General features: G+C 38.1%; 1 protein-coding gene across 1 annotated transcript in view; it reads left to right on the top strand.

Moving 5' to 3' along the window:
* The window catches only part of macrod2 (mono-ADP ribosylhydrolase 2), a 445,260-nt gene that overhangs the window by 297,836 nt on the left and 120,796 nt on the right, over window positions 1-26,628 (top strand). Inside the window, exon 6 of the mRNA XM_061745838.1 lies at window positions 3,632-3,753. Within this exon, the coding sequence (XP_061601822.1) occupies window positions 3,632-3,753 (122 nt within the window). The remainder of the gene's footprint in view (window positions 1-3,631; window positions 3,754-26,628) is intronic.

Raw genomic sequence — 26,628 nt, 5'->3', positions numbered from 1 at the left:
TCTCTTTTTAATTGTCATTATGTGGAGTGGTACTGTAACCCAACCTCAAAGTCAGCACAGGCAAGTGAAAATGAATGATTGATGAGGATATGAAGCGCAAGTCCCTCTGAAATAGCACAGGACTTCACTTCAAAATGAAAAAGTTTTTCTTTTTTTTAAAGATTTTAAGAAAGTGGCGTCTTTGAAGTGAGCGTGTCCCCTTGGTAGTTATTCCTCGGCTCTGGGAGAGCAAAAGAATATTTTAGTACTGTAGGCTTGTCTTAGATGTTCTCACACGGTTAGTCCATTAAAGGGCTATTCTGTGTCCAATCCATCCTTTCTACCCTGAAAATCACGTTACATTAGGGATCTCTCAATGAAGATTCATTATTAATTCTTCATGCTTTTACTCCTGATCTGTGCCTCTTACAGTAAAGAACTCAATCATCTCTAGTTTGTCTATATTTTCCAACTACATAACAAACAGTGTGTAATTAAAAGGAATGAGTATGTTTGACGTTTGAAATGTGAATACCTGCATAATTATCTGTTAGCTTTTCTGAAATAGGCTTCAACAGAATCTAAATGTATTTTATTCAGCTACAGCTTGAGGCACATAGGTAGGTGGTGTTTTGAAATAGTGTATTTACGCTAGAGATGAGCTCTGTCCAAAAACTGTTACTGAAATACAGGTGTTACATATTGTTAATTTTTATTTTCATTTGCTCACAGTAAGATAAATGTGCAGATCATTATGTAATATATATATATATATATATATATATATATATATATATATGTATATATATATATATATATATATATATATATATATATATATATATATATATATATATATATATATATATATATATATATTTAAGATTGACAGTACCAACAACTGAGAGATTCACATGAAGTAGTCATCAGTATTACAGCAACAGTACCTGTGGTGTGTAGTTTGAAGCAACAACTGTTGTTGTTACAGAATAAAACAGTCATGTGACCTTATCGCGTACCATCAAAATACAAAAGATGATACTGCCTCAATCAAACCGTTGGAGGTTAATATTATTCTTTGACTTTGATAAATGAAATAAATCTTTTCTTCAAGCACCCACTGGACTAAAGAGGGAAGAGCAGAAAGTTCAGCTCATGATCATTAATCTTTTCTCTGTCATTGACGATGACTTTACAGGTTCAAGATAAAAACTAGTGAACAAATGCAACGCATGTTGAATTTCAACCTGCTTAAAAAATATGCTATGAAGGAACGGAAGCTCTCACTAAGTAGTAGAGTGAAATGCAAGGCACAGTTACTGAATGGACTTGCAGAGGAGATTTTACGGTAAAAAGAGTTGTATTACATTTCTCTAACTTATATTGTATGCTCAGAACAAATTGTTGGCTGTGTGTAGTAGTGGAATCTCGCCAGTTTAGAGTTTTATTCCAAAGTTTCTTGTTTGCCCTCCTTTTTCTTTCTTTTTTTTTGCAAGTGAATGTCTGTTAGTTTTGTTGTGAAGGATACATATCTGTATTACTTTCTGTCTCTTGTTAGGGCGCCTTTTTTGATGTTTTCTGCATCTGTTGTGATTGCTACAATCACTTGAGGGTTTTACTGAGTGGAAAACAATCTTGATATTGAATGTTAATAATACACTGACAGAGCTTTTCAAACTTATATTTCAAAGGGTTATATAATTTATGTTGAAAAGGCTTTGCTATTGTTGTCTGTAATTTGGTGTCAGAGGTTTCAAAAACAGAGGGTTTTTTTGTGTGCCTCGAGAGAACAAACACTTGGATCTAGCAACCTCGCTATCAAAACTGGCCAATCAAATGATCATTTGCAGCACCTTGATCAAAATAATAATTTGATTTTGTGTGGTTGAAAAAACAAATAAATAAATAAATAAATAAATAAATAATAATAAAAAATATATATTTTTCTCTGAAACTGAAAGAAAGCATTCCTTCTAAGCGGTGCTGGAGAGGTCATCCATGTTAGAGAACCAACAATCTGATGCAGCTGTCAGAGTCTTTCCAGCATCTACTGTACCTGTCCTGATCCCATAACATTCCTCCTTAGTTACAAAGTAAAATGCTTCCTTCACCTTGCAGGAACACAGAAGTATCAATATTTATTTGATATGAGGGTATAGAGGAAACGAGTGGAGACATGTGAACTTGTGATAAAAGAACTGTTTAAATTTTCATGAATTCACCAGAAGTCTGGTTTTTGGCACTTGCCCACAGTCTAATTGGCATGTTGCCGTTCTTGTAGTGAAGAACTCCATGAATTATGCACAAAAAACAACTTACCATGTGTCCCATTATAACCATGTTGTGCTATGCAATTTTCCACCTGCTATTGTGGAATAAGACAATACTTCAGACAGCTCAATTCTCATTATAACTTGTCTTCCCTTTTTCTGGGAATTGCTCAAATCCTTTGTTTTGCACCTCTCCCAAACTCGGAATCTAGCCACTTGCCCAACAAAAAAGAAAATGACTTGGATACACTGTTATTCTCTCTCTCTGGCCTCTAGTGTCCAATCATCCAAATGAAAGCTAAATAAATGTTATGACTTCTAATTCTGTGGAGAATTATTGAGCTGCGGTGTGCATTTATTCAGCCAGGAAGTCATTCTTTATTATTAAGCTGTGAAGCACGTGTAAGAAAACATGCATGATGCCTTTTTAAATCAGACACCGCCTGCTGAGTTCATCTTACCTGACCTGAACCAGGTCTAAATTTTAGGACCTTAAACAGAATTTAATATTTTAGTACGTGTAAACAGTAAACAGAGTTTGGCGCATTAAAATGCGAATGTGTGGTTACATTTGATCTAAGTTTAGTGCTTCCTATCCTAAGGATTGCCAGGTAACAAAGCTGGATCCTATTTTAATGGCTTTTTATAAGGATGTCTCAGCAAAATAATTGTTCTAATTCACGAAGTATAGTGAAATTACTGTCCAACATGTCACTGAAGCCCTTGCAGTTCATCTACTGTATGTGTGCAATGTTTTGCGTTAAACCTACCTGGAGTGCATTGTGGGGGATTTACAGTTGCTTTTTTTATATTGATGTTGACCCTCTCAGCGTAACAATGAGACCAAGGATAGCCTGGCAAAATGCAGAAGATTACGTTCCTGTCAAGTCAGTGTTTTTTTTATTTTCTTATTTTCCTGTCATCACTTGGATGATTCAATTAAGACGTTGCATTCCTCAGACTGGCCTGGCCAAACGAGGAGGCCAGTGATTGACAGGTGGAGGCATTACCATGCGTAGGGGAAGAGAGTACGGGAGAGATATGAATATTTGAGTAGATGGTGTAAAAGAATCTTGTAATTGATTTTCTTTCTAAGCTGCTGTTTCATTTACTGAAGAGATGCAGTCTTTTCAGGCCGTGAGCTACTCAAGTCATCATGATGAGTCATTGTCTCATTGCGAGGACAAACTTTTGCATATTTTCTTTAGAAGATGATTTTTGCAGCATCTAAAAGCTCAAGCTCCACTGCTCAGCTACATGGCAGACAGCTGAAGTTCATTAAAGCATTGTTGTTGTCACTAGAAATAGTTCCAGCTATTCATCCTTGCCAGATGCAGACTGTGCTTACATACTGTAAACATTGTGCTTTTCTCTCTCTGCAGACGTGATCCACACTGTAGGCCCGGTGGCCAGAGGTCATGTGAGCCCTAGAGAGACCAATGACCTTACCTCCTGCTACCAGAACTCTCTCAGGCTCATGAAGGAGCATGGCTTGAGCACTGTGGTGAGTACGGCACTGCGCCACTTCAACGTCATCTGTCTAGAAATGTATCTCGGCTCGATGCAGTTTGAGAGCTTGAAATTGTTATTTTTTAGTGTTTGTGCTTGACAGTGAGTAAGCATTAAGTGAGAAAAGCTGTGTTTGAAATTTCAAGGAATCAGAAAAAGGTACAGCAACGGAAGGATTTAGCATCTTTCATTTTTGATACAGCGCCAAAAAGCCTTAATCTTCTATTCTTTATTCAAACAAATAGGGGAGAACAAAAGAAAATTATGCTTTTTGTTTGTCAAATGAAGATTACTTTGGCACACGCTTAAATAAGAGGTATTCCTTTGTATACACCTGTCGATACTGCAATAGCTGTAAATTACTACAATCGTTTTCTTTGATTTTGGAAGCCATAATAAGTTTAGAAAGCTAAACCCATTCTTATGTTTCATTTCCAAAGGCCTTTTGAAAGGCTTGTTATTTATTAGTTGAATGTCTTGCACAAGGAAAGAAGTTTTCAGTGTTTTGATCGCCGAACATGTCTGCCTCTTCGAGAGGAATTTTCTTCTTTAAAAACAAAAGGTTTAGTGAATGTGGCTGAATCATAAGCACTTTCATGCAGATAATACCCACACTGTCTCAATCAATGGCAAAGAACTAAGCATTGTACGTACTATTTTAACTATTAATCTGTTGCAGACTATTTTCAGACTGATCTAAGTAAGCGGTATATGGTGTTGCGCATCCTACTAAAGTTAAACAAATCAGTAGCACACCATCTAATAGGCTAATCAGTGGAAGTGGTTACTAGCAGAGAGAGATGATTGTATCAACGATGCATTGTTTTACAATCATACATGATGGTTGTGAAAAAACGCCTGCGCTGTTGAGGATTTATTGTACGTGCAACACATTCCTCTTGATAGAAATTAGATGAACTGTGAAACCAACTGCCTCAAGTAGTAGTGTTTACTAGTTATGTTAAAACCAGCAGTGAGTCTGTTCATCTTGAAGGTTCACTAATAACAGTTGCATCCACTGGCAGATGATGACCTACAAACATTGCAAAATTACAAATTAAATGGTTTTATAACTTTATCTGTCCCACTCATCAAGGCTTCAAAAGCAAATGAGAACCTGCATTAAAGTACTGGGGCCCTCAAGCTTCATCACAGAAACACTATCAGCTCATGATGCTTCATCTATAAATGACCCAATTCTTGACACATTTTTTTTCTTGGCTTCTGCATATCTTTTAATTTGTTCATCCAACAGTCTATATACCTATAGGAAATATGATTGTGGTTTTTATTAGGAGCAGGTTGGATCTGGTCAAATATATTTTCACAACTGTTCTTTTTGAGCAGAATTGCAGTGAAAACACAGATATGATGTGCTTGACTTGTCTTTTAGGATGAACAAGGCAAGCCAAGGCAGGTTTATTTATAAAGCACAGTTCAACAACAAGGTGGTTCAAAGTGCTTTACGGAGACTTTAAAGCACCATCACATAGGAGAAAATAAAAAGCATGATTTAAAATGTAAACAATAAAGGAAGAAAGAAAAGAACAATAGATAAAAACAGTAGTTACAAATTTGACCGAGTTTTGAAATTCAAGCTTAAAAGTACCAGTGCTGCTTTGGATCCTTATTCAAATGTAGATGAGAACAGGTGTGTCGTCAACCAGGATTTAAATAAACTCAGTGTTTCAGTTAATCTGAGACTTTCTGGGAGTCTGTTACATACACTTGGAGCTGAATGCATCTTCTCCATTTCCCCTGGTTCTGACTCTGGGAACTGATAAAAAACCGAGTCCAGATGACCTGAGGGGTCTGGAAGGTTCATACTGGATCAAGAGTTCACTAAGGTATTTTTGTCCTAAACCTTTAACAGCTTTATAGACCAGCATCAGAACTTTGAAGTATATCCTCTGACGGACAGGCAGTCAGTGTAAAGACCTCACAGTTGGACTGATGTGGTCCACTGTGTTGGTCTTAGTCAGGACTTGACCTTAGAATTAGCTGCAGTTGTCTAACTGTTTTTTTTTAGGTAAACCTGTAAAGATCCTGTCACAATAATCTAGCCTACTGAAGATGAATGCATGAACTAGGTTTTCCAGGTCCTGCTGAGACATCAGATCTTTCATCCTTGATATATTCTTAAGGTGATAGTAGGCAGACTTTGTTATCGTCTTAATGTGTCACTACACCCAGATATCTAGCCTGGTTGGTGGTTTTAAGGTGTATAGATTGAAGCTCTGTGATGAGCTGCAATCATTTCTCTTTTGCTCCAAAGACAATTACCTCAGTTTTGTTTTTGTTTAAGTGAAAGAGTTCTGGCACATCCAGTCATTAATCTCCTCAATACATTTACCAACAGCTTGTACAGGGCCTCGGTCCCTTGGTGACATTGTAATTTATATCTGTGTCATCTGCATAGCTATTGTAACTTATTTTGTTGTTTTTTTATAATCTCTGCCAATGGGAACATGTTGATGTTAAACAGATGAGGCCCCAGGATGCAACCTTGGGGAACTCCAAATGTAATGAGTGTCTTCTCAGTTGTAAAGTTATCTATTGAGACAAAGTACTTCCTGAGCTCCGTTCCCTGTCAACTATAGCAAATAAGGTCCAAGCATTATGACTGTTTTTGGTGATGATGTCAGAGAAGGACTTCCTTGCATTCCTCCATTGTAAATAGTAAGGGTGAAGTTTCTTTTTATAGATACCATAATGAACCTTGAGAGTTGTTTTTCCATCTGCTTTCCGACACTTTTTTTTTTTTCTTTGCCCATTTTTCACCAGTGTTTAATTTTGCCAGGGATACTTCTTCCTTCCAGAGATGACCTTAATCTCAGTGGGAGCAATAGTATCCATAACATTTAACATTTTAGCAATGAAGCTATTGGCAAGCTCATTGACTAAACCCCCAGACCCCCAGGGGTGAAGAGAGAAAGAGAATACCTGGTTAAAGATCTCACTTTTGTTTTCCGTTTACACCGTTTTGTGATTACTGCTGTTAAAAGATTTGTCAGTACTGAAATTGTACTCTCAAAGAAAACACAGAAATCTTCAGATAGGGACACGTCAGACACAGTAACCTTTGAAATGCTCAGGGGCCTCATTTAAAATGGAGTGCGTAGGATTCATACTAAAAGTGCACGTACACCCAAAAGCCGAAAATGGCGGGCGCAAAAAAAAATCCGGATTTATAAAACCATGTGCACGCACACTTGCACGCAATGTTCGCTTTATAAATCACAGTCCAGCTGGAAGGTTGCGCAGCTGAATCTGCCTCACATCCCGCCCTCTACACGCCCACTTTTTACCTTAAAAGGGTAATGCAAAGTAGTATTTGCATATGAATGAGCCTGCTGAGCATGCGCAGTGGCTTCCTGCAGCCTGTTTGGGCATCAGGATGAATGAGACGCATGATGAGACTGTCGAGCCACCGTGCCACTGAATTTCACTGAGATCTGAGATCGAAATGTTGAGGATGAGGTGGAGGACAGGAAAACGACATTATTTGGTGGTCACAGTAAAAGTAGAAAATGTATATTGTATAAAATAAAGCGAGTGAGTGGCAGCACGCCGTTGCTGCGCTAAACGCCATGAGTGCCTCGGCGCAACAGGGGGGACATGTCCCCCCGTCTTTTCAAAATCATGTTTTTGTCCCCCCCACTTTTTTCAGTTTAAAAACTAACGGTAGGCTCAGCCTGTAATTGCAAATCATCAAGACACCCTGTGCGAAAGCGATGCGAGAACAGCCCGGCAACCCCGCTCCACCTCCCCTCAGAGCTGCTCGGGGCTGATTTATGGTTCCGCGTCACACCAACGCAGAGCCTACGGCGTAGGTGCGCATCACCGCGCACCCTACGCCGTAGGCTCTGCGTCCACACTGTGATATGTGATGACATTATTAAGAGTATGACATGAATATGGCTTCATTTCACCACCTCACAGCCTGCGTCGCCAGTTCCCCATGTCTTAAGTAAGTTCCTACGGGAGGGTCGGGGTTGCCGTAGGGATACGTAGATTTTTCGGTGAGTTTTTTCTTTTTAGATCCCAGCCTTTGCGTAGAAGGTGGCTTGCACATCTTTCAGGCCCTTTTTGTGCGCAAGCAAGCTTTATAGATGAGGCCCCAGGCCCTTAGAGATCAGTAAGTCTAGAGTCTGTCTCGTATTGTATGTGGGCCCTGTTACATGCTGGGTCACACCAAAGTTTGTTACTCAGGTCTTTAGTCCCTTTGTCCTGAGGGTTGTCCACATGGATGTTAAAATCACCAACAATAAGTAACATTTCCAATAATGCTAATAATTGGAAATGCTAATTATAATGTTAATAATCATTAATGTTATAAAAGCCATGGTCCACTTTGTTTTTCCTTGCTACAAGGTTAAAAGCGGGACTTTGACAAAAAGGCGAAAAGTGGAAGAACATGGACGTGTCTTTATCTTAGTTCTTCTCTCGCCTGTCTTCATATGCAAGAGATGCTTCAAGTACTTCAAGTATAGTTAACTTTCTTGCAGCCTCTTGTTGCAGGGCCCAATGAGACCAAGTTTTGGATAACTGGTCACTCACTCACTCACTCACTCACTCACTCACTCACTCACTCACTCACTCACTCTCACTCACTCACTCACTCACACACACACACACACACACACACACACACACACACACACACACACACACACACACACACACACACACACACACACACACACACACACACACACACACACACACACACACACACACAGGCAACCCGCCGAGAGGGTCTACAAGATGGATAAAAAACATATAAGGGGTCTACAGTTGGAAATCCTCTACGGCTCAGTCTGTAATTGCGATTCCACTGCTTTAAAGAGGAATAAGAGTCAAAACGAAGCTTTATAGGCAATAAACCATCCTTAAGGCAACAAAACAGTATAGCTACTATAGTCATATCAAAATCTCCTTTTTCATGTAGCATGTCAGAAAAGAGTTTACTGGGAATACCACTGGATCTTTATCCTGGAAATGTTATTTCTCTCCCTTAGGACAGCTCAGTTTATTTGAGTGAACATTTACCATTATCCCCACAAGTCAGAAATTAGATAGAAGAGCTTTTTCCTGGCCCCTTGATGTTGCACGGATTACAGCTCTACTGGGATGGAACTACGGAAGATTGAAAATGTGATTTTGGCAACCTCAGGCAATTCCTGTTTGAGTTATGTGCTCATTTTTGCGTTTCTAGGATGCATAATTATCCTAAAGTTTGATTATTATATCTGAAAATCAGTTATTTCTTTTCTTCTGTTTTTGCTATGAGAGACAACTTGGAAATTGAAGTTTTCCGGTATGGAAGTTCATATCAGTTTTTGAGGTACAATAGTGCCAGAATTTCCCTTTGTTTCCTTCATCACAACCTCCAATTGTAGAGATGTTTTTTTGACTTTGATAATAACTTGAAATATCAAAATAGTCCAGACTTATTCCACCTTGAAAAATTTGACATGGAGGTTTATAAACAAATATATATAAGAAAGAATAAATGGTTTAAACTCCTTCTGGGTACTTTTGCTGAAATAAAAAGGCAGATGTGTACACATTTTATTTATACTTACAGTGCATAGCCTCTGGGGCAAATTCAACGCATGCAGGCCTAGGACTTAGTGAGGCGTTGCTTTCACATGAATAATTACTGGGAGCTTGAGCCAAGATACCTGCTGTTTAACCCAGACATTGAAGCAGAACGCTATCTGGAATGGTTCACCGTCACTCTGTCTTTGTCTCTGGAAAAGGATTTCGGTTAACCGGATGGCTTGTTGAGTTTGGTTCTGGTAATCATTTGACTACTGAACATTCTGAGTGAGATTGTGAACTTGTTCATAGATCTCTTCCCTACCATATGTAAGTTAATTTGTCTTGTTGCAGCATTCTTTGTTCATGTCTTCTCTGCCTAGAAGACTATGTTTGTTTTTCTTTTTTCCCCTCCTTTTTACTGTGGCTGAAAGAGCACCATTTTGTCACAGCTCCCTGGGCTCTGACTGACCACAGCCCTCAGTCAGGATGCCGGCTGGGCTCTGCAACATCACACGGGGAAACCGCGGGGGAACCACAGGGGAACCACGGGGGCTGTGCAGCCAGCAGAGTAGCAGCTCTGGCCTTATGAGCAGCATGTTGTCAAACAGCCCCCTCCTCTGCTCAGTATTTGTTACACTACAGCATGTTGTTTGTAGGATTGCTTCCTATGGAGGCTCAGGTAGAGAGCCTAAGAAAAAAAAGTAGTTCAGTTTGCCAATACTTACTAAAAAACAAACAAAAGAACAAAAAAAAAAAATTGTTCAATCCTTGTTTCTAGAAAAAAACGTGCCATAATATTATGGTTTTATTTTGAAACTGAAAAAAATAAATGTTAGAGGACATCAGTTCTCAGCAGTAGCATACCAATGCTTAATTTCAGTGATGACAAAAAGCAGACAGAGAAAAAAGCCATTTATATTTAATTTGATTTTTAACCACTAACTGAGACCTGCAAATTACATTTAGTTGTAACTGAAAAAGAAAAAAAGGTAAAAATCCATGGGATTGGAGTTGTATTGTCTGTAAAAAAAACAAACAAGCAAAAAAAGTAATTTAACTGTGCCTTTGTGTATTTTAACAACACTTTCTTGCATGTGTATTGTATCTATGTGCAGTCGGACCCTCGGGGGGATGGGGGGGGGGTTCTCTCAAAAGAGCTGCGAAGCAACACAGCACTTGAAATTGAGAAGACGGTTAAAATGGGTTCCCTGCTTTGGTTAGTCATGGAAGGCTGCTCAGATTCTTCCCTGGAAGCAAGCGTAGCATCTGTCAGGCAGAAAAGGACAGGTTACGTCGAGGGGGATGCCACCATCTGGAAACTATTCCACGTTGGATGGGGTTTTACTTTAAAGACCATATTAAACATCAATTATACTGTGAGCTTTATGAGAAAACAAAACCCAACATTTACTCAAAGCATTATCAGTTTTTCTTTTTTTTTTTTTTTTGGCGGGGGGGGGGGGCTCATTGAGCACTCATTGAGAAAATGTCTACTGTTTTTGTAATGTAAGAAGCTCATATGCAGAAATCAGCTCCCTTGTTGATTATTGCCTTCATAAGTTTTTTTCTGTTTTTAATTTGACGCTCACAGGCCACAGTTTGATGTGTTCTGGAAGTATTTGTCATTAAGCTATTTCTGGCAGCAGGCAGCGGGTTGGCAGCTGCCAGTGTGGACCATGACAGGGTCGCAGACTGTATTTAGTGGCCTCCTGTCTGACTCCCAGGCGGCCCTGGAAGTGTTTTGTAGTCATAACACACTGGCTTCGAAGAGATCCAGCAGGGAAGCCACAAATTGCCCGTTGAGAAAAAAAATGCCGAAAGCCAAGTGGATTGCAGATGAATGGTGTAGAATGATAGGATTAGCCACCCTTCTCTGTGGGCTTGTTCCAAGGCTGCAAGGAGCATTAGCTTTCATTCATTTTGTCCAATTGGAGTTGCCGGGATGCAATCCCAAAAACAATATCATATAGTGACACAAATTAGCATGCACATTCTGTTTGAAGATGATAGCTGATAGTGCCTTCTAAATAATGTTTGATATGACAGGGACAAACAACACTGTATCTAAAGGATGAAGGACCATGGCCCGAAGTGTCTTCAAGATAGAGATACACTGGGCTTGCTAGTTATAACCATGTCTTACATTCTGTTTCTCTAAAGCATTTGCTCTGTTTACATGAACAACATGCTTTGAATATAATTTGCAGTTATTACTCTCTTTATGTAGCTTATCGCTGACATTTGAAACACTTTATTTTTTTTATTTCTCTATATAAGTGATTTGTAGGGTCTTTGACTTTATTTTTTATTTATTCACTCTATTTCCAGATACCAGCAAATTTAACTCTAATGAACTTGTTCTCCATTTCCTTCTGTTGGTGTTCTAACTCCCCGGGAGATTAATTCATCTTCATATTTGCGCTGAACAGCTTAGGCTTAAACTTTTTATCTAGTTGCTTTCATCCTTTTCTGGTATTTTGTCCAGGAACGCAAACAGCTCCAGATCTAATTATTTAATGGTTTACAGAATAAAGGAAAATAGAGTGTGTACATACCTGGCTTGTGATCATAGCAAAAATAGTACAAATAATTGGGATAGAAGAAGAGGAGGTTTACATTTGATCTCCTTTCACATTGTGAAAAGTTGTTGTATCTGTTTTTTATAGCCTGGGTTTATTTTCATGTACTCCCAATATTTATCAAAACTCACTTCATTAGTCTATAAACAACATCGGTATTTTTGACTGGGGTTCTGGGAAACATGCTCGTGCTTTAGAGAGAAAAAAGTGAAATCAAAATAAGACAATCAGGAAGATAGTTCTATCAGTATTAGCATTGAATGTTAAATAAGCATGTTGTCCTGGTTCTGTAGTTTATCTGTAGTTTATCTATAAAGAATGTACCATTTAACTGAGCTGTTGCTTCGCTGAAAATACCTGATAAACAACATATTAATTGCTACATTATCTTGTGATAAAAACATATTCTATTTCAAAAGATTAAAACGCATATAATATTCTGAGAAGAATAAACCGAAGACTGGAAAAGTAATGTAGTGCTTATAAAAACCTGAAGGAATAGTTGCTTCAAAAAATGTAATTTTGGTTCAAATCAGTGAATATGCCATGGTGTAAATTGGAGGCACAGTCATGCGTTTCATCCTCCTTACCTGCTCTACTTACCTCATCTATTCCATCCAACCTCTCTGGCTTTACAAATAATCAAGTGGTTCACTCCACACTTAAAATTTGGTATCAATTTAGGAAACACTTCAAATTTAAGTCAGCATCTACTTTAGCTCCATTACTGAACAATCATTTATTTCGACCTCCGCTTACAGATCCAACCTTTCTCATATGGCATAATAAAGGCCTGAAATGTTTTGAAGATCTTTACAAGGATGGTATCTTTCGCAGCTTTACAGATTTCTCAGGAGAATTTCATCTCCCACCTTCTCATCTCTTTCAATACTTTCAAATTAGACACTGCGCTAAAGCTTTGTTTCCAGTTTTTCCCTCCTCTCCGCCGACTCTACAGTGGGAGGTGCTTGTAAACCACGATTCACTTCAAAAATCACGGATTTCCAAAGTTTACAATGACCTTCTATCCTTCGATCTCTCTCCAGTTATTAAAGTTAGGGCTGCCTGGGAAGATGAGCTGGATCTAAACTTGGAGGATGACTGGTGGGACACTGCTCTGAAAAAAAATTACACAAGTTCATCCTGCGCTCGTCTTACATTTATACAGTTTAAAGTACTGTTTAGAGTCCACTTTTCTAAAGCTCGACTCTCTTACATTTATCCCAGTATCACTGACAAATGCGACAAATGTCATACCTCATCCTGCAATTGAACTCACGTTCTATTCTTGCCCACTACTTTCTCGCTTTTGGTTGAATTATTTTGACACCATGTCAAAAATACTTTCAGTGAATATAAAAGTCTCCCCCCATGTTGCCATATTCGGGCTCCCAGAGGACCATGGCCGGTTTACTTCAAATCGAATAGACATTTTGGCTTTTACTTCCTTACTGCAAGACGCCACCTTCTTCTCCACTGGAAGTCGACTAAGGCTCCCTCTAGTACTCAGTGGCTCAACGATACCATGTTTTTTCTGAAGCTGGAAAAGATCAGATATTCACTGAAAGGTAGCTGTAACAAATGTTACAATAAGTGGCTTCCCTTTCTTACATTCTTCCACTCTCTCCAGTCCCTGCCTCCTGATTGATGGATCCCCCATCCCTCTCTTCTCTTTTTTTCTCTTTCTTCCTCCTTTTTACCTATTTATTTACTTTTCCTTTGTTTTTTGGGGTTTTTTTTGTTTTGCTTTGGGTTTTTTTCTGTTTTTTTTCTCCCTTTTTATTCATCTATTTTTTAATTTATACTGTGTAGCTTTAATACTTAAATATTATTTAAAATAATTTTCAGTTATTTATCATTATTTTCGTTGAATTGTCTAATGCTCTGTTCTTAAATAAAAAAAAAACAGAGGTACAGGTAGGTTTTTTTATTCCTGTTCTACTGTGCCTTACCCCCTAATAAAAATATATTAAAAAAAAAAGGAATAGTTGCTTCAACAGGTAGAAAAGCACCAGGTTCTTTACATCACGTGTAAAAAAGAGCATCCCAGAAAGACTCTTTTAAAACTCAAATGTAGTTGTGATCACTTTTGAAAATGAAAAAAAAAACTGTGTGGCTCAATAGTTTTGTTTCTTAGCATAAGATAGAAAATAATTTGAGGATTTGGATTGTGGAAATCTGGCTGCGTATGTAAAAAGGAACACCTTTCTGAATGTCCCCAAGGAAATTGGCGTGATAATTTCATCAATATAAGATACATGTATAAAAATAGTATGGCTCTGTAGTGAAAGAGTCTGGATGCTAAACCTGCCTACATACCTGGAGTCCAGACCGTCACCCAAGAAAAACTTACAGTGCTTAATGAAACAGAAAATAAGGGAAAATGGAATGTGGATCAATTCAAATCCTACATCAAGTAAAAGTGGCAAAATTAATTCACTTTTAAAACTGGATCAACTGTTCTCCTCAGTTAATTTAACATATTATTAAAAAAAGAAATTATGCAATACAGCATTAAGCATGTCTGTTTTTCAACTTCTTTTTAGACATTTAGATGCCAAATTAAACTTGACCTCATTCTGCAGCTGCAGAACCTGCACGATTTGCAGTCACAGATGTACTTTTTAATGCGATTATATGTTTTATTAATGAACTACAAAATGTTTTGGGCATGACTAGTCAATAGTGAGACACATACTATAAATAAGGCTTAAATTACTTTAGTTGTCTGAATTAGTTGGGGGGGGTGTTGGTCCATCTGAAGGTCTTCATTAGAACTTTTCTTCTTGATGAAATGGACACTGGGTTTATAAAATATTTCATATAATGTCAATGCTCAACTAGGTATACAGTATGTGTTTATAACCCATCCCTTTCTGTGACAATTAATTGTTTGTAGCCCACTTCCACATACACGGCAGTACTGGCTTGCATCGACAAAGGTTAATTAGACTGAAGCATCAAAAGGTCACACTGCCATTTAAATTAGTCATTTCTATTTGCCTGATCCAAATCATTGGCAACACTGGGCCAATTAGATCCAATTATGCTCATAGTAGTAGTGGTGGTCTGCCACCTAGTCTGAATTAATGACCACTGGAACCCCAATTACCTCAGCAGCCTAATTCAGAAAGAGGCAACCACAGCAGGAGGAGCTTCAGGTGTGAGTAAAGGGGACAGCCCTGCCACATCCCTTTGCCTTGACATTCACTTTATTCCAGGCAAACTGCAAAACTTTAAGTGAGGTGAAATATTAGGATATGTAAAATGTGACATTTGCACACACCTCAAGAGGGGTAATCACAGTTGATGGGGACTGAGGAGGCAATCTCCAGAGTGAGCTGATGTGAATATGCTACTGTATTGATTATAAGCACAAGAAGCCCGTAGCAGTCATCAGAAAAAGCAGACTCCTCTAGCTCCTACAAAGGATACTCCAAGTGGATATACCATGAGGCAGATAGTAGTGGTTCCATTTTCTTTTCTGTTAATGTACAATGACAATAATAAAGGCTCCTCAAATAATTTAAGTACTAAAGCACAGTCAAGCAGTATAAGACTCAATCAGCACCAAGGTCAGTTTCATTTCCTCTTTCCTCTCTCTTGCTGTACTCGCCTGTGAAGAGTTTCTTGCATATCTATGAGGCTCGTATACCTCAGTGGTACCATCTGAGAATCGTGACAACTTGCACCCAACTGAGGAACTGTCATAGAGAGTCGGTGATTAAACAGATGCCGTTCCTGCCAGACGCCATGAGAAAAGAACACAATGAACATGCATTAATTAAACATACCTGAAGAATCTGGGAAATGTAGGGGAGCAGAAAGCATTTCTGTCTTTTTTTCACAGCTCCACAAAAAGGATGAGAGAGAGAGTCAGTTCCTACATCTGGTTTGACTTAACAGACGCCAAGCTTCAGGATCAACTTAAAAAGATAATAGTTGATGACAGTTGATATTGATTGACAGCACTTCACTCGGCCTAAATACAAGTGTTTTCATGGGTAATTTGGAGTCTTGCTGGTTTTCAAAGTAAAATGTGTGACCTAAGGATGTTAGGTTGGAATTCCATTGTTTCTGATAGGAGAGAAATTCAACAACAGACAGATGGTGGCTTTTTTGATAGCTTTGAAGTCTCCGTACTTGAACCGGTATGTACAACATTTCTAACAGTGATTCCATCTCTACTGGAAGTCTGTTTTTTCCCCACTAGGATCCCAACAGCTAGGATCCCAGCTGTTTAGAGTACTGCCTGTGAAACACTCGTGTCATCTGATATTTCCTCTCCTACCTGATAAATAGTTCTCCTTTGATCAGAGGAACTGAGCATGGATGGAGGATGCAAAATACATTCTTGCACATGCAGATGAGGCTGCTTTCATTGTCTGACACTTGATCTTCGGTTCAGTAATTCTCAGGAGTCTGACAGATAATGTAAGAGGTTGCAGCCAACAAAGTAGAATGAGTTCTTGTTTACATCATAGTTACTTTGGCAGGATAAGTCGGGATCAGTGAGAGCCTGATGGCTTTTTTCACCAACACTGACACACAAGCCTAAAAATCCATCAGGCTCTCAGTTTTCTTATTACTAATGCACCACTGTCCCAGTGGTCACGCCTCATGTAGCTGTGCTTCGTTTCTTCATTGTCATGATTACATCTAGAAAAATATGGCAGGTACTACCCAGTCAAGAGTATATAAATAAAGTGAAACTTTCTTGTACAAAGGAGGCTGTTGTCTTGTACAAATAAACTCATCTTTTACCTGCACTTGTGCTGACACATTGTTGTGCATTTTAGAAACGCATGGCAACATTTTCAATTTAACAGTCACATTTTAATTATTACTGTGTCAATAATGATGACAAATCAAAATGTATGTTCCTCTCAGTGCACTTAATTAAAGTTACAAGGCAAGACCTGTACCATGAGCCTGCATCAGAAAATAATTAATCTTTATTTAATCAGTTAAGACACTCGAAACTCTCCTGAACCATACAGTTTCTTGAGTTACTATGTGTTAAAAAAGCAACAACACAATGAAACAAGCCATCATCGTGAGCATGTGACTTTAACAATCGTAGCTTGTGTGGCTTTGGCACATGTATGAATCCTGCTTCTTTTGTTGTTTTTTCTTCATGGCCTTGAAGGTCTTTAGTGTGCTCTTTTCATTTGTGGATTTTATGAAGCCAGGTGTTGAACCCTGTGGCGACCTTGCCAGGCCCATGTCCATGAAACTGGAATTTCCTGGTCTATCACAGGGTTCCATTTCAACAACCTTGCAACCAATTATCCTTCAATCATGGTCTCTGGTCTTACAGATGTGTTTGGTTGCCACACAAGGTCTCTCTGTGTTGTGGTTTGTCACAAAGGGATGCATTATCTCTCACAACACAATGTGTTTTCCACAGAAGAAATAAGATTGATTCTCACATTTGCATGAATTTCTCCCCGTTTTTCTTTTTTTATACATATAAATATATATATTTTCCAATAAATAATAATATGTATTGGAAAACATCCCTCTTAGCAGAGGATGTTTTAAAAATTAGCTCACTGTCAAGCCGCTAACCACTTTGCTAATTGATCCTCTGTGTCCAGTGTTCCTGCGCATAGATGCCAAAAATAACAACAAAATACAACTCAGAATTTCAATGCCTCCTTATAAATAACTTCTAAAAACATGTCTGTTTGAAAAAGAAATGTGAACCACACTTGTACATATTAGAACATGTCACTGTGCCATACAGCTTCTTGTTCCTGATCACAGATGTTTCATTTATTACATTTTTTTGCACTGCATCATTTCTTTTCATAGTTTGACTTTTTTAAACATTTAAACTACTTGAACCTGGAACACGACACGCTCACACACACACACACACACACACACACACACACACACACACACACACACACACACACACACACACACACACACACACACACACACACACACACACACACACACACACACACACACACACAAGGCTCCAAACTTGTACTTGTGTTTTGTTAATGCATTGGTTCCCATGTGTTTTATAAAAGAGAATGCTTAAGGCAGCTAGCTGACAGGTACTGGAAGTTCTCTGTTCAAATGTTTATGTCTCCAGGATATATATGAAGTTTGAAATAGATATTTATTATGCGGCCCATATGTTTAGCACATTCTTTTGTGCAGCATTATTGGGTTTTCTCAGTGGTGAACTTGGAGCAGTTGCATGTTACGAAGACCAAACAGCCAGCCAATATTTATCCATTTTTATGGAAATGCTAGCACACATTTCATCACAGTATGAAACCCTCTTAAAACCTACACATAAAAGTCTTTTCACCTCATCATTTTTTTTCTGTTGTCAAAATCACAGCAGTGTACCTGCAGGCTGAACCAAAGGTTTGTGTTCACACTGTAGGCAGACTTGCCAATATTTATGATCCTCTGCATATTCTAATAACCGCAGTGCTATTGGCCAACACATACTGTATATCTGGTTTAGTGCCATTATTATCTCCCAAGGTCACAGCTAACGAGGGCTGATGCACTGTGCCTGGCCTGAGCTGATTGACTCACGATGTTAAACTGGCTCAATTTAGTCCTACTCAGTAATTCAGGAGCCAATGCAACACTTTGCACAGGTTTATAAGAAGGTATACTTGGTTGAACCCTGCAGGATTGTTTTGTTGCCACAGAGGAGCTATTTTAATCTTCATTTCACTTCATTTTTCTTCTGACTGCAGGATATGACAGTTCTGTCTGAATAGAAAACCCTTTTCTGTCTAAACGGAAAAGTTATCTATTTCTTTATTTATTTTTAATCAAAGACTGCCCTAGAAGCTCCTAATACATGAGAGAAAAAAGTCAAGAGAAATGTAGCCTTGACATTGGCCCAACATAACATTTCTTTAAATGAATTGCACTTAGTCAGAAACAGGTCTTTCTCTTAGGGAAGGTGACTTGCTTTATTGATAGGTAATGCTGGTTATTTATATATATATATATATATATATATATATATATATATATATATATATATATATATATATATATATATATATATATATATATATATATATATATATATATCTCCATATGTGCAGCAACAGTAGTCTCCGAGTTACACCTCCACCATTTACATTTTCTCCGTCTCCAGGTTAATTAAAATCATACGAAATGTTAGCATTAAATCATCATGAAGTAAGCCTCCTGAAGTAATCAATTTGTGGGGTAATTTAAAAGATTAAGTCTTTCTATCATTGCCAATGAGTGACCTTAAAATCATAAATGTCACAGTTACCTTTTATGGATGATTCTGCAACTGGCAGAACAAGAGAAGAGATTTAAATTTAAATCTGCTATTAGTGTACTTTTATCCACCTTTTTAATTTCACGTCCAGATGAGTGTCGAGACACTAGAGATTCGTGCGATGTCCTGAATGAGTGTCCTGCCAGAGCAGAAGACTTTGTGGTTTGACTTTTCGCACACGACTTGAAATTCCAGACATCCTCCAAATCTCACTCAGCTTTAACATCACAAGTCATACTCTTGAACTCCTGGTTATGATGATATACGCATGGGATCTGGGGATCCATCATTACCGTCTAAACCCTTGTTATAAACCAGCAAAGACCCCGAGCCACTGAACATGGGGAAAATGAGAAAGAAAATGATTTGAAATCTTTGATTAATGATACAGTATGTAGAATACCAGTCTGTGTCAGAAATGTAACTTGCAAACTTGCAACAACTATACAACCCAATACTTTAACTTCCTTTTGATAGAACTGAATATGGAGTCACCAACAAATTGATCACACATTAATATAGGGAATATAGGGAAGAGATATAGGGAAGAGATCCATTTGTACATTTGTAGAGTATACACAATAGTACCGGTACTATAAAACTAGAGGCAATATGTTTCTCTTAAAATCAAGATGATCACAGTTTCAGATTTCTATCATAATGAATTATTTGCCTCTCTCTTGGACGCCGGCCTACAAGAGTCTTTTGCTTTTCCACAGCAAGGAAAACTCATAAGGAGGTGTAGATGTGTGTGCCATCAAGCTCTGCCAAGCATAACGATAATGATGTGTGACATCTGACTTAAGTACAATTATCTTCCACTCTAAATACTAATAAACCCATGCTGAGTTGCTTTTGTGCTTAAAATATTGACAGGCAAATATTTTAGAAACACCATGGCCTTTTTCAGTCTTATCTCTTTTGAAAATAAATTTGTCCCATGATTTTATAGTTACATTATTTATTGTAACAGAATATGAATTACCCTTCTTTTAAAGTGATGCAGTGCATTTTTGTTCCACAAAACACGTGATGTATTTGGAGCAGAGAAAATGGTTTTCCAGTTTTAGCAACTAATTAATTCTTTATCAATATTCATGATGAACTCCACATTTAGAAAACTGTAATTAGCTGTATTATCCTCTGGCCATTTGTGGAAAGTTATCCGTAAAGTTCAAATCAAACCATAGCCATGACTCTATTAGCTGCCCGAGCTGTACACAATGGTCTATTACCTTGCTTGGGAATCTCTCCAGATGCTAACGACATGCGACAGGACCCCTTCAAACTGTACGTCGTCTGTATGGGATGTAGAAAAAGCTGGGCGGACGGTTTCACAGATTCACAGGAGCCACCTGGCGATTCCTCCAGTAAGCTTCCGGTTTTCTCTCATCCAGCTGCTCCCCATATTACCAATCAATCTGCAGAGAACTACTGCAATTCAGCGTGACCTTGAGTGGCAGGTCCCCTCTCTTTCGTTTAGGATGCTGCTGAGTTTTAGTTTCTCATTTAAACATGCACCTGTGCCCAGACTAAGATAGGAGAGCTTTCAAAAACTGCTCTTGGTTTTCACTATATTTAATAAGGATCTGATCAAATATGTAGAAGGGGAGCAGAATGCTGCTCTTCGGTTCGTTCTTCCCGCTGCTGCATATGTCTTTAAAGAATGCCACTCTTGAAAACAAGCATTCAAAATAGAAAGTAGTTATTAGATTTACTGCAGCCTTTTTTTTTATATTTCACGTCAGACTTGTAACATGCATCAGTGTTTGCGTTTCAGGCCTACACCACATTTCCAGAAAAGTAGAAACAGTGAAGCTTTTACCACTTTTAAAGAAGTAAACACTTAAAAAGCATTATTTGACTGGGAATACCAAGGAAGGAACTGTTGCAATTGTTATTTTGTCCTATTCTTATTGCAAATGTGTGTTAAGGCATACAAAAGTGTTGGGTTGTTCTTTTCCCATTTTTCATGTACCTGATAGAGTACCTCTGCTCACTTATTCCTCAGCCGCGCTGTTGTTATGTGTAGAGAATGTGATTTTGCATTGATGAAAAATGCATGCACATCCTTGGAGAACATGTTGTCTTGAATATGTTTCTCAAAAATCTTTTCTTTAATAATGCCACCATCACAGAAGTGAGTATAACCTTTAGCAAGGTTAATGACACAACCTTATCACAGAGGCCGGCTTTTGAATTGCTGATAATAGTCTGGATGCTCCTTTTCGTCTTTGGTCCAGAGCACACATCGTACTTTTCTTCCAGAAAAGATCGGGAATACTGACTCATCTGACCACAATGCAGATTTCCACTGAGAAAGCCAGCGAAGAGAAATCTTCCAGTTTTCTTTTGAGAAGCAATTGCTTTGAAACATTTCAGTATTTTTTTTTTTTTTTTTCACAAAATGGAGATATTCTTCCTATCTTTGGTCCTCAAAGGTTGCCTCTTTCATGGATACTGCTTTTGAACCCATTCATTATTACAATGATGAACTGACATCATCTGTTTGAAATAAGATCATTATTTTTTTCTTTCACCTTCTTACTAGCTTTAAAATGTTCCAGAATGACAGGGTTGAATGTAAAAATGTATGGGAAAAATGAAGTTGATAAGAAAAAGTGTGACTTTTTTTTCACATCTGTAAAGAAGATGGAAGTTAAAGTAAATGAATATAAGACAGGTCAATTTATTTATTTCATTTTCCATTTCATGCCAACTTTTTATGATTTGTTGTGAAAAGGACAACTACTGAGAGAAATAAAGATGTATGAAGTGATATCTTTGATGAATATAAAAGATAATTAAAACAGGCAGCGGGTCAAAAATCTGGTTCAAATCTCTGCAGTTTATCTTAGAGAGCAGCATGGAGGTACATTTCAATTTAGTGTCTTTTCAAATCTGTTTCTTTCATCCTGAAGGGTAGAACAGGTTTGTGGATTTGTTGTTCTGCTTGGTTGGCCGCAGTCATGCATTGTCAGGGCCAGGGCATGCTGGAAGAGTGGCTTCCATCTCAGCCCAGTGTGACAGAGCTGTCTCTACATGAAGGTGACCCTCTCCCTGGATCCACCACTCTGCCCAGCTTGCCTGACAGGTCCTGCAGGCGGTATGGTCTATTAAGCACCTTAATGATCACCAGTGCCTTATGCACCAGCACACTAGACACTTATTGCTTCATATATCTCTCCATATTTACAATATTTAATCAATATTTGTGTATAGTTTTTTTATTCAGACCATTATTGATATTCTTAGGACTGTTAAATGAAACTAGCTATAATGCGAGCGATGTTTATTTGCCCCTAGTGCTTGGTAAGATAAATGTCTTTTGAGATGTAAAGGTATATAGTAGTAGTAGTAGTAGAAGTTTTATTGCAGACTCGTGGTCCATACAAAAACAAACCAATAACATAGGACAAAATATATACTTTGAACAGGCAATCTTTTACAAGCCTTTTTAGTCAATACATCCACTCACACCAAAATGTTTCAAAACACAGTTTTTATCGCCTCTTACTTTATGTCTATATCCTGAACACTGGGGTAAAAGTGACTGAACTGCTTGACCATGGCAACAAGCCTTTGGGAGCACTTTTACCAGTGTTTTCACATCTCTTGATCCCATTGCCGCTGTACCTGCCATATTTTCTTTGTGCCACTGCATTTGTTTGTACGTTACTAGAGGCAGGAAGCCCCAGCAATGTTCAGACATATGTTGACTGGCTTGCTGTGTGTTCACTTTCATACGAGTAAAAATATGAGGAAAATGATCTAATCCCCATCGCAATTTACCCCATATTTGATGTAAACATCCAACCACCAATGACTGCATCATTCTAATGCTAAAAAAAAAGTGGATTAAGTGCTGTGGGGACCAGAAACTGTCTCTATTTTAAAAGTGAAAGTACTTGTGTTTTGTTGTAACACCTGAAATAAGAAAAGCCTTCCCTGAAATAAATGTGGATGACAAGATATGTTACTCCCAGAAATTTGATACACAGCCGTATTTCCCACTGAACGCTCCGGCAGTTGTTTTTGGAAGTTTTCTTGAGCTCAAGCTGTGATCTTCAAGTTGTTTGTATTTTCGACTCGTCAAGGGATAAGGCGACTATTGCTTGAATGGTGGAGTACTTTTCTAGTCTGAAGTTTAGTGAATCGAGTTTGGTGTTTTCCTGTACAGTGCCAATCAAAGCCCAAAATCTGAGGAATAAAACACAGAATCTATAACCAAGAAATCAAAATCCCTAACTGAGAGCGTGGTCATCTTTCTAGTTTACACCTTTCTTTTCTCGATAACAATCATAAAAGCATCTCCTTTTTCAAACAATCTTTCTCCATTGTGCCTTCTCTTTTTGCTGTCCCACTTCTGAAACGAGTGTCAAATCAGCGCTGCATCAATCTACAGCAGGAAGGCGGCACATAGCTGAGATCTAGTAGCTCATTGGCTACTAAATGACTTGGCATCTTACATCAACAATTTTTTCAATGACATTACCAATTTTATCATAAATAATAAAGAAGGTACAGACATTGACAGCTTACCTCTGCTTGCTGGTTCTCCATGACCACGACAAGCATGTTTATGGGGCTCTGACATTGACGTAAATGCAGAATCATTCAGTAGGCAATGAGCTACTAAACCTTGGCTATGCACCGCCTCCCTGCTGGAGATGGACAGGGGGCCGATTGATTTATTTCAATTAGCTATTTACGAGAAATTAGACAGTGAAGTATGGAACATGATTTGCTCTTTTTTTCATTTGAAAAAAATGTTAAGTATGGAATCCTTTAATAGATGAATTCCCTTTAACTTTGCTGTAATGATAATTTCGGAGGCAGCTGTGCTTTTATGTAGCCTCAAATGTTTTCAGACAAGCAAGGTGTTAAAGTATCGTCAAATTACATAAAAATCACACATTAAACTGACATATACTTTCTGTTATCACATTTTAAGTATTTTCATATGGAGATAAAGAGAAACAAAGGTCGTTGTTTGTGCGGTAAATGTGAGTACACGAACTAGCAATTGCTTGTGAGACATTAAAATGTATGGTAATGAGGATGACTAATAGCTTGCAGGTTGAACCACTTGCCCATCTCCGCAAAATGCTTGATGTGTCTGGATCTGCTTTGACTTGAAATCTTTCTAAAAGTTGATGTTTTTTTTAGCCCCCTTGATAAAATTTAAATAAAATAACACCTTAGTGAAGTTGTTATTCAAGCTTTCTGTTCTTATGCACAAAATGAGGATAAAAAGAATACAAAATAATCTGTCCCCAGTTTTGTCCCTGCTGTCCAAAATCCTCTGAGTCAAGAGTCTGTGCCTGCCACACCATCATCAGCTCAGAGCTCAGATCAAAATGTGGGAGAGCGGCCCACCAGTCTGCGCACAGGGACAGCTGACCTCCTCTGAGCTTACTATGTCCTTGGTCCAAAGTCCTTTTAAGGACTAGACATATTCATTGAAAACCAATTCTGTGCTCTGTGCCTAAAATGAGCTTTAGTTTGGATCAGCGACCTTGTGTTATGGACATTCCTCGAGGCCTACTCCATATCCACAATGTCAGCTCTTAAAGGACAATTCTATCAACTACTCTGAATGCCCCTGTGTCCACAAAGCCAAAGTAAACAGTTTTTTGGAATGATACATTCTTTACAAGGCAGTAGATTTAATGTATTTGTATCCGTGTCCATAGTACAGCAGGTTCATTACTTAAAAAGCTGCAGACAAAAATAGGCTGCAAATTGAAAAATTGTGTTTTCTCACGCTAATATGACACAGGCCTTGACCTCTCATCCCGCTACTGTTAATTAGTGTTGGTTGCTCTTACCTCCGGGCATGCTTAGATTTATAGCTTTACGTTGCAGGGAGTTTTAAAATGAGCTTGCACTGCTCGAGCTCACGGGCTACAATGATAAACACATTTTTATTCTCTGAGCCAAAGAAATCACAAACTTGTGAATTCCTAAATTATATATATGTTTTGTGGATTGTGTTATACTGAAATGTTTGTAGCCTGGAATTTAGCAAGAAGGTAATTGAGAAGGTCATTAGATAAACTATTTAACTGACTGGTCATGCTTTAAACGAAGCTTGTACATTTGGAAATATTTGTTGATTTATTAAGTATTGCACAGGAAGATCAATATTAATTTCATGCCTGCACATTCAGTACAGAGGTAGATCAGTCACACGTTTAGCCTAGCCAAGCATAAATACTGGCAGCAGAGGGAAATCAGTAACCTTGATATAGAAGTTAAAAAGAAAAAACAACTCCCCAAAAAAGGAGTTATCCAGAGTTGCAGTTACAGTCGCTTTCTGATTTGCTTTTTTTTTTCTCCCATGCTTGTTCATCTCACTTCCGTTAATATACACTTGGCCTCCTGTCTTTTATTCCTACACAACAATGCATCAGTGACGTTGATAAACGCTATGTATCACTGCAGTTGTGCAAATGGGATAAGCTACTGACTGTCTGGCGTTGCAGAACTGAGAGCACTGAAGGCAATCACAGGGCACCCTAAACCACTGTTAGCGAAGAAAGTTCATTAAGTCCATTAAATTCCCTGTTGACGAAAACATCCCCGCATTCAAGTCTTGGAGTAATTATTCCGGAAGCACAAGGCCAATGAAGATATCAGGAAAAACAGACTAACCCAGCAGTATGCTGTACTTTTTGCTTTACACTATAAAGGAAGAGGACAAACACTCACTCTTCTAATTGGAAAATGTCTCCCTATGATTCATTGACAATTATGTGCTTCCATTATGTGCTTACCATACGTCCATGGATTCACTACAGAGAGCTTATTCCAAAGTGCATTTAATGAGGTTTATTTCTTAACAAATGTGGATATTTCTTCTTTTCTGTTTTTATTTCTTTTCTTTTTTTAACTTCTGGTTCTGTACGTAGTGCTCTGGGCAATACGGTATGGCTTATTTCATAATATATAAAGATTATGTGCAGATTCTGGATCTATATTTGTCTGGATAATGCTTTCAAATGTTTTAACTAGAGTCTCTCTCTTGTATGTAATGCTAAGAGAGCACTTAGAGTAATTCCAACATAAAAACCAGCAGTGCCATTGTCTGCAGGAAAGAAGAGAGAGGTACAAAATCTCTAGGTGTTGTGTTTGTTTTTTTGTTGTTTTTTTTGTCTTAGATGCCAGAAAGAGTTAACAGCTACTGGGAATTTTGCATTTGTAACTACACTCCTGATTATAAGAAGCATCAGTGATTTCATTTATTACATCAGTTCTGCAGCCAAGAATAACGTCTTGACATGCCAAAACCTTATTAATCCCAGCCAACACAGAGATCCGTTGCTTATCTTGTATTTTTACTCACCAGGTCTTAAAATTAGACAAATACAACCACAGATGAACAGCAACTCATGACATTGTACCCTTTGTCAGTATTTATCCCAAACAATATTATGGT

Source organism: Cololabis saira, chromosome 17 (genome assembly GCF_033807715.1).
Source record: "Cololabis saira isolate AMF1-May2022 chromosome 17, fColSai1.1, whole genome shotgun sequence".
Lineage (NCBI taxonomy): Eukaryota > Metazoa > Chordata > Actinopteri > Beloniformes > Belonidae > Cololabis > Cololabis saira.
This window is presented reverse-complemented; position numbering and strand designations above follow the sequence as displayed.